Source organism: Eumetopias jubatus, unplaced genomic scaffold, assembly GCF_037043125.1.
Source record: "Eumetopias jubatus isolate StellerSeaLion01/CBP00866 unplaced genomic scaffold, mEumJub1_p1.0 scaffold_10, whole genome shotgun sequence".
Lineage (NCBI taxonomy): Eukaryota > Metazoa > Chordata > Mammalia > Carnivora > Otariidae > Eumetopias > Eumetopias jubatus.
Window position 1 is genome coordinate 104,110,565 of NW_028274816.1, and position 16,647 is coordinate 104,127,211.

The 16,647-nt window shown below is 47.5% G+C and overlaps 1 protein-coding gene across 19 annotated transcripts in view; it reads right to left on the reverse strand.

The window, feature by feature from the left end:
- CDK12 (cyclin dependent kinase 12) overlaps window positions 1–16,647 on the reverse strand; it is a 74,294-nt gene that overhangs the window by 9,146 nt on the left and 48,501 nt on the right. For 5 of the 19 annotated variants that reach the window (XR_015769342.1, XR_003607112.2, XR_003607108.2 and 2 more), the window contains 6 exons: window positions 8,887–8,995; window positions 8,196–8,339; window positions 7,731–7,800; window positions 4,311–4,409; window positions 884–2,416; window positions 710–757 (listed from right to left, as the gene is read on the reverse strand). Coding sequence is in view for 1 of the 19 variants with exons in the window: in XM_028089955.2 (XP_027945756.1) it covers window positions 11,905–11,938 (34 nt within the window). In the remaining 18 variants the exon portion in view is untranslated. Of the gene's footprint in view, window positions 1–709; window positions 758–883; window positions 2,417–4,310; window positions 4,410–7,730; window positions 7,801–8,195; window positions 8,340–8,886; window positions 8,996–11,875; window positions 11,939–16,647 lie in introns of those variants that run through there. The other 14 variants (XR_003607116.2, XR_003607110.2, XR_015769334.1 and 11 more) reach the window with 12 other exon arrangements.

Consider the following 16,647-nt stretch of genomic DNA (forward strand, 5'->3'; position numbering starts at 1 on the left):
GAGCCAGGAGGGCAACTGGAGCCTGAGTCTGGACACACAGATCAGTGAAGGGTAGTGTCCTCCCTCCCTCCCTTCCCCTGCACACCACTATACCCTTCTGGGGCCCAAGCATGCCCACTGCTCTCTTTGGCTTCCCTCGCCCCACCTACCCTATGGACAGGAGAGGGTTAAAGGCATGGTATGGGCAAGCTATAAATTTCCCATCAGTGTGGGGAGAGTAGGACTGTTGGCAGGGAGGGGGTTGGGCTGGGGGGGAGGGGGAGCTGGGAAAAAGCCAGGAGGTTGTCTCTAGGTAACAATAAACACTGCAAGCAAGGAGCAGCTGTTACACTTACTCTCTCTGCATCACAATGCTGAAATAACACTAATAAACCAGTGTGCCCAATGCACAGGCATACATGCATTTAGGGCCGGGCCCCACTGCACCCTTACAGCAGCCCTCTGCCTCAGGGCAGGGCCCTTACTGTCAGTGGACATACCAGTCTTGGCCTGGCTACCCTTGTGTGAGGACGAGCACTAAAGAGCGAGTCTCAGAGTCAGAGTGGCATTCCCAGAGTCGGTGGGGGGTGGGGTGGCAGGCTGAGAATTCTGCATTCAGATCCTGATGGCATTCACTGGCACAAAGAGTTCAAATGGGGTAACTCTTGGCTGGGACTCGGGAGTAGAGGAAGAGAGGAAGAAAAAGTGTAGGGAACAGACAACTACTTACCATATCTTCTCAGACTCGAAGGGATGAGGTGGCCAGGAGTGGAGCTAGCTGAAGGGAGGTAGAAGAAAAGGGAGGCCAAGGAGAAAGTTTGAGAAAGAGGAGGAGCATGTGGTATTGAGGAGTGATTCTAGGATCTCTCCTGGGTCTAAACTCCCCACACCTGTCTATACCCACCTGGTGCACCCAGGCTCCCCCTCACAGCACCATTTTTATACCAAAGCCAGATGATGTGTTGGTTCAGTTCAGGACTGAGCTTTATTATGGGTATTCCAGCAGGGGACCCTGGGCTCCCAATGCTGCCAGGGAGAGCTGGGGGAATAGAAGATGGTCTCGTCTCCCTAGAGGAAGAGTGAAGAGTGAAAAGTGGCTGGTCTATCACTTTCTCCAACCAAAACCATCTCTGGATCTCTAGAAGCAACCTGACAGAGAGCACCCCCTCCACCACCCCAAGCTGGAGAGCAGAGCTGCCAGCAATGAAACAGGCAAATGAAAACGGGCTCTGTGAGAGAACTCTCCTGTCACTCAGCCCATCCTTCCCTGAGGTTAGAGGGAGGGTACTACTATCTGGATACACTAGTACCAACGATCCCCGCTTCCCTTTGCTGAAACAAAGGACTTAACCCCCCTGGAACTGTGGTCAGAGGATACTACTGGCCTCTCCTATCCTTTCCTCAATGGCAAGACTCTTTCTGGGAATGATTAAGGGAGGTTGAGCATCCCCAGCCCTTTCATAGCTGGAGCCTCTCCTTGCCGTACAATCCAGATGAGAGAACTTCATCCACATAGCTCAGAGTTGGGGAGAACCGGGGCAAAAGAGAGGTCTAACAAGCCTGGACCCCCTTCCCCTCTGATGTTTTCATGAGCTGCCCCCATCACTATGAGTCACCAGAACGCTGAGCTCAGCTGAGCTCAGCTGTGCTGCCAGCAGCCTTCTCCCTCCTTGCCCTCCAGTGAGGCAGATATGCACCCAAAGGGCCCCAAGCCCACCATCTTCCTACTCACAGGGCCACAGCTTCCACTTTCATCCCTAGGAATCTGCAACACAGACACGTTGAGATGAGTGAGCAAAGGAGTGTGAGAGACCCCAGCATGTGCTCTGTGCCGGAGCAGAGAACCGGATGCCTGCATGGCAGAGCAGAATTGCCAGCCAGGAGAGCTGGCACACTTGGGCACACAGCCTTGTCAGCATGTGAGAGGGGGTGCTGGAGAGGATGGGATAAAGAGGCTGTTTCAAGAGCAGGCATCTCCTCCTGGCTCCCTCTCTGGTCACTATTTCTTCTCCTTGGCCTCCCTGGGTGCTGCCACCTCTGAGATACTTTCCTTACCCTCCTCCATGGCTTCGGGAGCTAGAGAGGGGATATGTATAACAACCTTCGAGGTCTCAAGTGGGAGGTTCAGACATCCAGATCTCTCACCAACCCCTGGGACACACTGAGGGAGAAGGAGAAAAGGAGGAGTCCCATCAGAGTAAAAGCTAATCCCTGGGCCAATAGAGAGCTCCTTTTTCTCCAAAGTGCAGGTCATTCTGGGTGCTGCTACCTCTGCCTCCCACTTACTTCAAGCCTGTTCCTCTTTCCCAGCAAAGGCTCAGCAATCTTTCTGGACTCCAGACTCCAGGAAGAGAGGAAGAAAAAGTGTAGGGAACAGACAACTACTTACCTTATCTTCTCAGACTCGAAGGGATGAGGTGGCCAGGAGTGGAGCTAGCTGAAGGGAGGTAGAAGAAAAGGGAGGCCAAGGAGAAAGTTTGAGAATGAGGAGGAGCATGTGGTATTGAGGAGTGATTCTAGGATCTCTCCTGGGTCTGACTCCAGGGCTGTAGATCTGGCACCTTGCCTAGACCTTGGGAGTATGAGGCAGGGCTGGTGAGGACTTTGGGGAGGGAAGCCCTGTTCCTTAGAGAAAAATCCAGAATCTAGATTGAATGTTTTAAGGGCCTTTTGGACCCTCCAATATGCCTCCAATGTTCAAGCAGGGGTGGATAAGGGGTGAGAAAGGGCCTACCAAAAGCCTGATATCCTTTCCCTTTCTTCTTTGCTGTTCTTCTCCACTGCTCTGTATTTCAAAGGAAAAACAGCAGCTCTGTAAACAGGAGCCTCTAATAAATCCTATGAGTAATAGTCAGTATGAACGGCCTACCCTAGGTTAGGCAGCCAGGCCCACAGATGGGACTACAGGCCTCAGCTCCCAAATTTCCCCTCTCTGTCTTCTCCCCCCTTTCAGGCTCCTCCCTGACCTTCCCAGACAAGAGAATCTTCCTTTTCAAATCCCTGGCACAGTTCTCCTCCCAGTTCCCACTACTACAAGCCTTTGGAAGCAGGGGAAGAGGCAGATGGATTCTTTCCAGACTGTCTCGGGGGGATGTGAGGGCTCCTTCTCACTTATTGTTTGTAGAGAAGGCAAGGAGATGATCCTGAAGGTCTAAACATAAGGCAGGGTGAATGTGGGCCACTTAAAGAGACATATCCTGGGGCGCCTGGGTGGCTCAGTCGTTAAGCATCTGCCTTCGGCTCAGGTCATGATCCCAGGGTTCTGGGATCGAGCCCCGCATCAGGCTCCCCACTTGGCGGGAAGCCTGCTTCTCCCTCTCCCACTCCCCCTGCTTGTGTTCCCTCCCTTGCTGTGTCTCTATCAAATAAATAAATAAAATCTTAAAAAAAAAAAAAAGAGGCATATCCTGCTCTTCCTCAGGGACTTTGGGGATATAAAATGGGATACTAAGAGAGAAGACAATCCTGGGAGTGGGGGAAAGATGTGGGGGCTTGGAGAGTGTGATGAAGTTTCTATCCACACTGTTTTCCAAGCTCTGTGCCCATCCTTGCCCTGACTCCAGCTTAGTCTCATGAAGCACAGAACAAAGAATCTTGAATTTTTTTAAGGAAGGAAGAAGATGCCAAGAAATACCACCTTTGGCAACCTGGTGGGAAAACCCCTTTTCTCCTTCATTCTTTCCCTCCTTAATCCTAGTGTCTGAACAGTAAAGGAAGGAGGAGTGGGGATGTGGACAGCTGGAAACATGTCTTCCTCTCCATTGTGTACCAACACCACACAAAGCCGGACAGGGCTTGACCAAGTGCTCTGGGGCCATAGCACCACACGATTCAGGGGCATTTCTGACTCGGCCTTCTGAGCCTTGAATTTTAGCCCTGTCTCTGTTTTAGGCCTAGACCTGGGACAAGAGGTATAAGACCACTCCTCCCTACATTTTGGGCATAATTTTCTCTAGCAGTTTATACTGTGAAAGGGAAACTTGTAAAAAGATCTCAAAAGAGCTCAATATTTAGTACCTTTGGGAGATTTATTTCTTGGTTAAGGAACTAGGGTAGTTGGTACATTGCCTTCTCTGTGGACTTTACAGAGTATAGTAAAATCCCATGAGAGTGGGGGACTCTCGGGGATCTGTCTGCTTGTAAGCAGGGGAACAGATGAGATGACCCCTGGAACTAGCTGTGCAAAGGAAATGTTCCTCCAACAATGCACCTGTCTGGCTCCTCTCACTTGCTTCTGACTTGGAGGCCAGAGATACGAGGCTCCAGTAGTAACCCTGCCAATCCTCTTCCCTTGACTTTCCACCCCATGCCCTACCTACCTACCTACCTACCTTTCTTTGGGTTCCCAGGAACTCTCCAAAGCCAGGAACATAAAGCAACTCCAGGACAGGATTCAACTGATTTTCCTCTCTGGGTCTCCATTTCCACATCTGTAAAGTGAAGAGTTCAGCAAGATGAACTCCAAGTTTTCTCCCTTGCAGCAGTAAGCTTCTATGATTCACACCCCAAAGGCATCAGGCCTCACATGCTTTGCATGTAAACTCCAGGGCACTTCTCTTATGTCTAAACATTCAGAAATATCTTTAAACCCTGCCCTCCTCTTTCCTCTCACACAATCTCTGGTTCTATGGTCTCTAGTTCTTGCCCCCTGTCTTCAATGACCTCAAAACTCTGTCCCCACTTTCCTTTCAGTTTTATATCACTCACTGGGACAAGCCCAACTGGACAAAATCCTAGGAGCAAGGATTAGCCTTACCTAATATCCTGGCTGCAATTTTGGGCATCAGACCCAAGTCAACTAGTATATTCTATCCTTTTTGGAGGTCCTGGCAGTTGGGGGGAATTTCCTGGCAACTCTCCCCAGCACCTCCCCTCCTCCTCCATCTCACCATTCCCCATGCCAGAGCACAAAGTGGCCAGTGATTGATGGGCTTGGGTTCCCAGTAACCGCACCCAGTGGCCCAATCCTCCTCCCTAACCCAATCCCTCCCCTGTCCCTATTCAGAGATCAGATTGTCTCATGTTGGTCCCTGAGGTCCCATTAATTAAAAATACATCCAATTAAATGGCAGGTGAAAACGTGCTATTGGAGCTCTCTACCCCCCTGCCCCAGCTTGGTCTCCCCCCCCCCCCCCCCCCCCCCGCCTTTAAGGCTCAGCTGTGCTTTGAGCTGAGAAAAAAAAAAGAAAAGAAAGAGAGAGAGAGAGAGACGAAGAAAGAGGGAGAGAGAAGAGGAAGACATAGGGGTGGGAGGATGAAGGGGGGGTGTTATTTGAACCTCTGCCAGGGTAGCATGTGCCAGCCTGGGAGGGTGGCACTGTGCCCTGGTGTCTAATTTCTGGAGGTGTGAGTAGGTTCAGTCAGCTGGGTACCCACCTCCATTTCCCTTAAAGGGGCAGAGGGAAGTCAAAGGGTGTGACTAGCCGTGCTGCCCTCCTTCTGGGTTTGGTAGGTGAAGGGCAGAAGTGTAAATGGTAGAGGGCCCTTAGGACGGGGTGTGATGTTCAGAGGTTCGGAGAGTCTGAGGCCTCCATTCTTGGCATATCCCTGCTTTTCCCCAAACTGCAAAGAAGGTAATGAGAAGCCGGCTAGGACCCAGGTGGCAGGGCATGGCGATGCTCCCAAGCTAGGCTGTGCCTACCCCCTTTCCCATAGGAAAGCTGAGAAAAATAACAGGGAGCAAGGAAGAACAGAGCCATAATTTGGGTGGGAGCAGATGGGTCAGATAGGATAAAATATACAAGGATGGATGTTTGTGTGGGCATCACGACACTCAGCACCTTACAGATAAGAGGATCTGGGTCTGGAGGACCTGTCCTGTGTGCCCTTTCTCTAGGCAAAAAGCAGCAGCAGTAGGGTGAAGTCACCTCAACCTGGCTGCCTGGCACGCTGTGAGCAGGATGTCTCCCCTGACAAGCACTGATCACTCGTTCTCCTTCACACTTACGGTGTCCCCAGCATTTTGTCAGGTAATGCATCTGCTCCACCCCCTGCCCCTTAGAAAGCCCCGTGGCCCCAAGCAATGCAAAGCTAATGGGCACTGAGAACTGCTGGGAGAGGAGCTAGGAAAGAAGGGATAACTGAGGGTGGTGCTCAGAATCCAGGCACCAGTGGGAGTGTCTGCCAACCCAGGGCCCCCGCCTGGCCTCCTTGGCAGCCTCAGTACCTCCTCACTTCACTTTAACGCTAATTGGAGATTTTAATCTGCGCTGCTGCTCTGCTCGGGGTGCTGGGGGGAGCGCCAGCTGTGCAGTAATTCCAGCAGCACCGACTGTTTAATCAAGCTGTCCTCCTGGGGAGGGGCCCTCGGGCATGGGGGTAGGAGGGAGGAGGAGAACCTCTGTCATCTCCCTTTGCCTGTTCAGCCTGAAAGGGCTTCACGGAGATGGAGGATCCATTGTGGGACACCTCACCCCCATAAGGGCCCCATGGCCACTTGGATCCTTGGCAGAGCCATTACACCATATGGGGTGAGTTTAAAGCTCAAGGGCCAAAGCATCCCTATTCCCCATCCGGCTCCCTGACACCTTTTTTTGGGTGTCCTCCAGCCACTCAAGCTGCAAACATCCACTGGACCGTCTTGAGCTCTGCAGGTCTGTGCTGGGGGAGGTGGGACGGGGGCACAGAAGGCTGAACTTTCCCACTCTCAGTCCTCTCCCCAACGCTTTCTCACTAACAAAGATACTTCCCTCGTAACAATTGTGAGAGATCTTTTTCTCTGAAAACCACAGGTACCCCTACCCTCTGGACTAGAAAGTGACTGTTTAAGAGGCAGGGAGACAGTTGGGGCAGGGGGACAGCTGAAACCTGCTACACCTTGAGGGAGAAAAGCACCTATGCAAGATGTTTGGTGCCGAGAGCTGGGGGCTTCCTGAGTTCAGATGGAAACATACTAAGATGTCAGGCCACTAGGGCTGAGTGTTCAGGGTCTCAAGCCATTTTTAAGGAAGAGCAAGTGGTACTAATTATTCTTCTGGCTTCTTGGGGCCTGGTTCTCAGGCTCTCTCAGATTGTTTCTGATCCCTGTTTTGAGGAAAGGGTGCTCTTGTCACCCAAACTCTTGTCTGTTAAGGGGCAGGAGTTTTAATTGGTCAGCAGCACCCTCGTGTGGCAGAAACCAAGACTGCAGCTGTCCAAGTGGCCCAGCAGCTTTGAGGCATCAGACATCCAGGTTGCTATCTGGATGGGTAGAATTATAAATGTTGATGATCTCTGAGTCATCAAGGTACTCATGCATGCTTACTGCTCGACCACTTCCAGGGACATTTCCTGACTTCCTATCCTTCCATCCACTGTATCCTAACTCCAACTCAAGGTATGTGTCAACCAGAGAGGGAGCACCTTATCTAGAGCTGGCACTTATTAGGGCTGCTGCTTGTGCTGTCTGGCTTGCAGGGATAAGAGAAGAGCTGCTGAGAGAGGAGGCCTAAGGGCAAAAGGTAAGCTGATGTCACATCCAATGGCAGGAGAGGCTCTGGCACCCCTGCCAACTTTTTACAGGTGCCAGACAAGACCTGCCACCTGAACTATGCCACCTGAACTCCAGACACTATCACCTGGTGGTGGGCTTCTTTTCTTTTTTTTAATATTTTATTTATTTATTTGTTAGAGAGAGAGAAAGGGAGAGAACAAGCACAAGCAGGGGGAGCGGCAGACAGTGGGAGAGGCAGGCTCCCCGCTGAGCAGGAGCCCGATTTGGACTCAATCCCAGGACCCTGGGATCATGACCTGAGCCAAAGGCAGATGCTTACCAGACTGAGGCACCCACCCTGGTGGTGGGTTTCTGCTGTACAACAATCCTTTCTTACTTCCTGGAGAGGTCTGGGAATGAATAGAGACAGATTCTCAGAGCCTGAGATCCTTGTCCTTGGGAATAGACACCAGATAAACACAGCTTTCCCACAAAAGATCCAGGTATTCTCCAAGGATGTCAGGCCACTGGGCAGAATGCATGTCTGGAGCTTTAGACTTCCAGCCCCAAGAGAAGTGCTGCCTGTCATTGGACCCTTACCCTAAATCGTTCTGAACTATAGGAAAGGAATGGATATTTAACATCAGCAAGGTCCTGCTAAAGATTAAAACTGGAAGTCGCAAGGTGGAGAGCTGAGTCACTAAGGCCTTCCGCCTATTGGAAATATTTAACAACAGAGAGAAATATTTCCAGAGAGAAATATGACCCTGTTTGGGGTTGGTGGGTAGAGAGAGGAGCCACCTACCTGGCAGCAAGAAGGGTGGGGGTGAGCACTGGAAGCTCATGACCTTCCTGGTTCTGGGCAATGAGGATGGAGAGAAGCAGACTTGTAGGTCTCTACTTCTGGTATCTTGTATAGTGTCTGGACAGGTGGGAGCTCCCATCAAATCTGGAAAGGAGGTAGAGAAGTTGAAGAGAGGTAGTAAGAAGGGAGGGCATGCCCAATCCCACTCAAAAAGGAAGAAAAAATAGCTTCTTGGGGAAGAAGGCAGGGCTGTGTGTGTGTGTGTGTGTGTGTGTGTGTGTGTGTGTGTGGTGGTGGTGGTGGTGGTGGTGGTGGTGGTGGTGGTGGTGGTAGTGATGGGTGAGTGGGACAAGTGTTGTAGAGGAGAGGCTGACAGTAACCAACATCAGTATCCTACCAAAGAGGAATATCCATTAGCGAAGTGGGCCAAGTGGAAAGAAGAGGAATGAAATGACTGTCAATGTTAATAAAGAGGGTCACCTACTCTAACCAAGGGGAGAAACTGTTAATGAGAAGGTAGGACACTGTAATAGGGTCAAATAAAAAGCCAGGGAAACTCTTCTGAAGATCTTTGGGAATAAGAAACTTCCCTGGGAATAAGAAATTTCCGAGACTAGCTATGTGGGGGGTGGGGCTGGGGAATCCCTTACAAAAGCAGGCCTGAAACCTCTGATTGGCTTTAGGTCCCTACCTGGCTTTAGAGTGTATGAAAGACTGAACTTTTCAGGGCTCCAGATGCCAGGTGACTGATGGACTTCACCAAATTCCTCAAGGGCCATCCTTCCTGCCGCTGCTGCCACCTGTGAAGGAAAATGACAGGTTACTTTAGACATGAGACAAGGGACTAGACACCAAAGAGAAATTTGGTCTTTCACCCAGGGAATATGGCCTTAGTCGGTAATAGTGATGGTGATGGTCACCACTCTTCCAATTCCCTCAAACCTGAATTCACAAAGCCCAGAAGGATTAAGATGAATCTTAAGTATGCTCCCAGAGAGAGATATAACTGCTCTAAGAGTCCTACCTCCTGGGAACCAGCTCCCAGTCTGATAAAGTAAAAACAATGATTCTATACTTAAGAGGTAAAGTAGGAATCCAACAGAACTGGAAGCTGTGAAACTCAGAATTATAAAGGGTGATGAAGGTTCAAGGTTAATGCAAAGTTAATGTAAGAAGGTGACTCAAAGGCCATCTAGTTTTAGATCAGATCATCGCCTTCTCCATAACAGGTTTTTCAAGAAAGACTAGGAGGCAAACAAACAAACAAGAAAATCCTATGAGACAGAAAGGAGGTTTGTGAGGGGACAGCAGACTTGATACAATTTGGACAAGTAGGTCTATCATACACACTCCCTATGTAGGGAGGAATCTGCATGGGGACCAGTTCACGTTCCCCCAGTATTATCAATTGGGGTGTGATGGAGAAAATGTAAAGGTTATGTACTAGGATCTGTTTGTCATCCACACACAATATTCATTTTGCAGACCCACTGCCCCTCTGACCTAGACTCATAACTCTAAACTGTTTCTCCCTCCAAGATTCTGATCCCAGCTTAGAGACTCTTTAGCATTTACCTCTATGCACATCACTGGCTCCCAAACTCGTATGCTCAGAAAATAAGCATTGGAAAGGACTGCAGATACATCTCGGAGAGGTCCAAAGAGGGGGTAGTCTCAGCACCAGAGTGAGATAACTTCAGAACCTGCTGTGCATGTCAGTTCACTGAGCACACTACTTAAGCCTTAGGTCACTGTGGAGCACCACACCACCTTCTTTCTGCCTCATCAAAGGAGAAAACGGACAGTTCAAACTTAATAAGGGAGAGGAGTAGGGGGTCCCCCCTCCAACCCCGTTTCCCAGTGATCTCAGAGAATATCTCATTTTACAGAGTTCTATAATCCCTTCTCTCATTCAGAGACTCCCCTTAGTTTCCCAGAAGGTGAGGCGAGTTTTCTCTCTCCCTTCCTTCCGATTTTGCTTTTCTATTGCTGTATGGTAATGCAAAAGAGCCTGAGTTGAGATTTAGGGTGAATTCCTCACTGGGTCTCAGAGGCCTGCTTCCCAAATCCCAGAGCTGGTGACAAAGTGCTCCTGGAACTTGGGGGTAACTTTGGGGGCATCAAGATCTTTGGCGGTGGCTGCCACTTGCTTCCCCAATGAACCAGAGCTCCTGACTACATAAAAATTACACTTGTACAATCTGCAGGTCATGGAGAGATGAGTCTTCGAGGTAAAAACACATAAAACCTCTCAATTTTTCTACTAATGTTTTCCAAATCTACCTTTCCCCCTCAAAACCTCACAGCCCTACCTTCCTTTCCTGAGGAAGTTCAGCGGTCACAGGAGTTGGCAATCTTAAGGTTGAGGGCTCTGTACTCAAGTAGGTTAAGATTCTGGCCTCTTGGACTCCAGTTTTGGCTGGCTGCCACCACCTCACTCACTATGAGACAGTGGGCAAGGCACTTCCCTTCCCCAAAGCTGTTTCCCACTCTGTACACGGAAAGAGTGAATTAGGTGATCTCTAGGGTCCCTTTCTAGCTCTGGCCGACTGGTGATTCTATAAGGAAGGAGATACTTCCTTTTATCAGGTAGTGAGGCATTCTTGCCCTTCACACCTTCTCTCTGGGCCACTGCAGAAAGAAGCTCCCCTAGAGATGCCTGCTTTTCTCATGCTGGCTTAAAGGGACAAACGAGGGAGTCCCAGTAGGAGGCCTTCCTTTCAGTGCCAAACTCCTTCTATTATGAAGATATATTAAGAAGGTGATCTAACTCTAACCCTGAATCTTGACAAGGCAGAGAAGACACAAGGCAGATGTATGGGGCAGGGAAGAGTGTGATAAGCATGCCGCCCAACATACAACTGAGACCATCTGAGCACACATTTGGCTTTGCCCTAGGGAGGACCATGTATCAAATACAACTGTATGTGGATGGAGGAAGAAAGCAAGGTCATGTGTAAACACATCCAGAGCATTGACATAAATGTCCAATCAGCGCAAATACACTCACTACTGTTCTTTCCTACTTTAGGCCTATACCTGCCTTGTAAGAAGCTATGGTGTGTGGGTGGCACCACATCCCAGTCTTGCCCCTCCCCAAAGTCAGAAAGGAAGAGATAGTGAGACAGGAGCTACTTGGCTTCCTATAAATTGTTTTGTCCTTCCTCACAGCTGCAATCAGAAGCTAAGGGCTCCCGCAGGCCTTGTTCTGATCTGCTGCAGGCGATAGAGGGTTTTTGAAACGGAGAGGACTTGGCTGCAGCCCCGTTTCAGCTGCCATTGGGGCTGGCTAATGGGCTCATTCGGGAAGACCCCCGCCCGCTGCACTAAAGAGTCCCCCGTGGACCCCCTCCCCAATCCCAACCCAATTAATAAATGGGGGCTCCCACTTTATGGCTCTGGGAGCAGGAACCAGAGATACAAATGACCCCCAGGGAGGGACAGAAAAAGGCCTTCCAAGAAACAAGCCAGAGAATTGTGCATCCACAGCCACATGCTGCCACAGGCTAGTCATATCCCATTTTCAAAGCATTAAAGGGGAAGAAACTGGCAAAAAACTATTTTCTTTCCTAGATCTGGAGAGGGATAGCATTCTTTAAGTCTGTGGGAACACCCCAGCAATAAACTCTCTTTCACCTGGATCTCCCACCTTGCAAAGGGCAGAGTGCAGATGGATAGTCTGGGCACAGAGCACAAGCTTCACTATTTCCTAGGAGTGCTGCCCCCACCTAGACCCTGCAATACTGAACAAAGACACATCCCATCAATTGGTTAATGAAGTAAAAAAAAAAAAACAAAGCAGCTACCTCTTTCCAAGCTCTCATCACCATCAACAGGATTAATGTCCTGGGGTCATCTCTCCTCTTACATCCAAACTATCATCAAACCTTGCTAATTCCTATGGGCCCCCTTCCTTTCTTCTCATTCTCCTTGTCTCACTTTAGTGCAGGCCCTCAGGGCCTCACACCTGGACAAGAACAAAAATATCCTAGCAAGCTTTCCTGCTTCCTTGACCCAGTATGGCTGCGAAAGTCCTCAACATCATATTCATCCCACCATGCTCTGCTTCCTGTTAATGCTTACCAAATCAAATCCGAACTCCTCATGCAGGCCCAGAAGACTGCTCCTCCGACTTTATTTCTTAATATTTCTCTCCTTTACCACGCTGACTAGCCCATTCAAAGCTTTCTGCACAAAACACACATAAACCTTCTTCTGTAAGTTTTCTTCATCTGAACACCTCTTCTGTTCCCCTATCTTCATTACTTCAAGGAATTTTCTGGTTTAACTCAACTTTTCGAATTATTTCTTGGCTATGGCTACTTCTGTACTAGGTTACTGTCTTATTTTATAGCCTGCATTAATGTGCTGACTTATAAATACTGATTCCTTACTTCCCAACCAAGTATAAGACTCATCTCACTAGATCCAAAAGCTTCTTTAAAAAGTGAGATCCTCCCTTAATCTTCCCCAGAACTTGTCCTGTACTCAGGACATGACTCAGCTAATGATACTACCGCTCCCCACTGAAGCAGCCTCATGGTTTAACACTTGGGATATCATATCAAACAACTATGAGGAATAAAATCTTATTCTCACTAGAAATGTTCAGGCTGCCACCTGCTCCTTCCAACATTGAACTTGGCACTGAGTCTTTCCAAAATCATAAACTGTTTCATGACTTCAAAGTGTGTTACAAAACAAAAAACCCCAAACAAGCATGGTCACCAAAGGCATATGTTTATCTCTTTGATTCTTAGGATATAAACACTGTTTTCTTTGAAGACCCCTTCGGAGGAGATGCCCTATGTTGTTCCCTATTTCTGAGATTAATCTATATTCTCAGGTCATGAGCTGATTTTCTAGAATGCAAATCAATCTCAGACCCAAGAGTAATCTTGTTCTCTACCAGCTCTGCCCCTAGCCTACCTCTGACCACACATTTCTGGAAGGTTCCCAGGAATAGAGAAGTTATTGATGAGTCTCAACTATTTAGCGAGTACTTCCTTAGATTAACCTCACTCTCAAACGCTGACTCTTCCTATAGTTTAGCCCTATGTGGTTAGACAGGAAAAAGTGATCTGCCACTCTCCTTTATCACCTACTTACTGCTCAGGATAGTAAGAGGGATTTGCCTTTTATTCCTTCCATCTTTTAGCCTCAAGGTACTTGACAATCAAGATAATAAAAGCAAAGCATTCAGCACAGTGCCTGACACATAGTAGGTTCCTGACAACAGTGGTTCTTATTCTCTCCCTCCTTCTTCCCCAAACCACAGGTTCTCAACCTTTCTGGGCCTATTTGTTCACTGGCTGAAGACAGCACTGAACTAGACAAACTAATGTCCTTTTGTAATTCTAACAGTCTGTGACTCTAATTCACATGTTCTGGTTTGTTTACTCTTCTATGCACTGCCTTCACTTGGATCTAAAAACAAAGGAGAGAGGAATAACACTAGTTTCCAGGTTGGCCTAAAATACACAAAACCACTTTCAGGAGTTTTAAAACTCCATAAATACAAATAACTTTTTAAAGTGATGCATCCATATCATGTCTTCCTTATTTCTGAATTATTCTCTTGAACTATGTAGATAGCAGTGGGAAGCAAAATTTCCTCATATGTTATTTGTCTAATATAATCAAGCTTCCCTAAGTGAAAACATCTTCAAAGCATCTCCCAACCTAAGGGTTCTAGGCCCATCCTCCAACCATAAAGGTAACACTACTGTATTCAAGGGGAACTCTTTACTCAAGGTGGTGCTTTAATGGGGCCTCCCTAAAATGAACTGTAAACCTTTAAGGCAATTATCCCTTTTTACTAGCCCAACCATAATTTTTCCTTCCACCCCATATCTCTGTCTTCTTTAAAAGCAATTATACCCTAAGTGTCTTTCTGCAGCCCAGCTAACAGACTGCTCTAGAGTTCTCCTTCTTTCCCTTATTTACATCTCCTTCTCCTATTGCTTCATATTGTATGAGACCTTCGGCTCCCTAATATAAAATGCAAATACTGGTAAAAAGGCCATACTCAGAAGTTCCTGAATTTATAAAAGGGATCAGACCCCTAAGCTTTCTCTAAGTCTTTGAATTCAGCCTCTTTTTCTCCAGGGCCAAAAGCATTCAAAATTGTATTAGCCTTGTGGGGAGGGTTGTCTGTCTACAAGCTGATCCTCACTTCATTTACAAGGTAAGTATTGTAGTTCTGAGACACAGGAGGTAAAACGATCCTCTCCCTGAGACAGCCATTGGAATAGGCTCCTTACTGTAAAGAAAAAAACACCCTCCAGGACCCAGGCTTTGTTTTTCACTTAGTTCTGACCGCTACATTGTAGCCTTTATAGGGTTTCTCCATGCTGCCTCCCTCAAGAGATGGTTTGGCTTGGATAAAATGCCCTTCATTCCTTTGGGATGATCAACATTATCTGTTGTTTACAACCATGCCAGAGCAAAACATCTAAAAATCCGTCTATTTTCAGGTCCTAGGAAACCTACGTCTAAGTGAACTTGCTTTATGACTATATTCTCTTATTCCAGAGAAGTATGCTGTGGCTATGGGCTACATATTGAGTAAGTTTCACTCACAACCACCCATCTAGAGAGTATTAAAGACACACTTCACATCAGCCCCTTTCTCTCAGCCTTGGACTACTAATTTTTGAGATAGGTATGAGAGCAATCCAGTGGCCAAAGCATTTTGGCACTTTAGTGATTAATCACCAGGGCATCGAAGCAATCCTCATCTGCTTTCTCATGGATAGCAGGGCCCTCTTCTCACTCACCAAGCTTTACTTCCCACAGACACCATCTGCAACTGAGCTCAGAAATGTCATCACCAAAAGTATGTCTCAGGATATGAGGGAAGAGGATGAAGTGAAGTGTTGAGACTCCCTGCCCTCCCTAGACCAGTAAAGGAGTCTCTTTACCCCACACAATGTATATTAAAATCTCCTTAGCAGTAAGAAAGCATGGTTATTTTGCTTCCTCCCTCACCTCTTACCCAGTAAAGTTGAGGATCTGGAATAGACAGATGTCTTCTGAGTTGCCTCTCATTACCCTTCAAAACTATGAAGCGGCAGTAACTCTAAATATCCTGCAGGATTAAGCAATCAATACCTCTCGTTGGCCTAATGCATGCAAGGTGGGCAGTGAGTGAAAAATAGGAAATGAAAAGTGGGTGGACAGGAGATGGAGAGATGGCTGCATATGGGAGAGGAGTGGTAGAATACCACCAGCAATTCCTCCAGGTGTCATACTTCCCCCAAAGTCTTTCAACCCTAGTTTGGAGTAAATGTTCACTTGAGAGTATTCTTAAGGTTACAGGAACATTAAAAGTATTCCTATAGATAAGAAATGCCACACCTGGACAGTAAAATTAACCAACATGTCCAGAAATGCTCACCTTGCCTCTCAGGACAACCAAAAGACTTAGCAGTCCCACCTCTCCCTTGGAATGGTTGAACATTTACTCACTTGAGGAACTCCCCACTTCCATTCCACCTAGCCTAAGTTGTGAACAGAGAAGTAACTTCATACCTGAAACACAGTCAAACTATGGGGCAATCTTTAATAACAAAGGAAATCCCAGCACGAAGAACATTAACTGTTAACTTCCTTGAGGCATTAACTTTACCATATGGTTAAGGATACCTGTCTGGGAAAAGACAGTTCTGAAGAAATGTAGATACTGAAATAGCATGGTTTCTAATTAGAAATAGCCTTGGTTGTGACAGAGAAAAAAGTCCATGTTAGTTAGGTCCTCAGCCTTTAGGCCCAGAATTAAAAAGACTGCCACTGCTATGAAGTGGTAACAATATTCTCTAGTCGGTTGAAGTTCACACTCCTAGTAATGAATCTGCAATATATAGAGACCAAAACCAAATTCCTTTTCTCTGGAGGCTAACCAGGAACACAGGATTCCAGGAATTGAAACAATCTTGGGCTCTCCATTCTCCTTCTGGGTAAAGACATGACAGCTCACAGGCATCATAAACTTTGGAGATTCAAAAACAGGCTGGCAACCCTCATCACCAGTATTTGAATTCATCTTCCTAATTTCCTTGTTCTGGTGTACCCTTTTAAACCTTATATGATTGCTCACCCCACCACCAACTTCCGGATAACCTATCTCCCCTCTTCCTTTCTGTCTTTAATGGGTTTTATCTGCTGTCTGTCTGCCTACTTAGGTCGTAACTAGCAGGACTGCAGCAACACAAGGGAAGTTTTAGGTCTTAGTGTCCTAAACCATGAAAGAGAAGGGAAAACAATTCTCTCCTCAGGTCGAGATAGGAAAAATCTTGAAGATAACAGGAATTTTACAGTTATAAACAACTTTACTCATTTCCTGGATTGGCAACACATCAGGAAATCTCAACAGACCTAGGAACACTAATCTCCATGCCTACTCTACTCATGGTAACGTAAGAATTGGTGGGGGCGTGGTTATAGTTAAGAG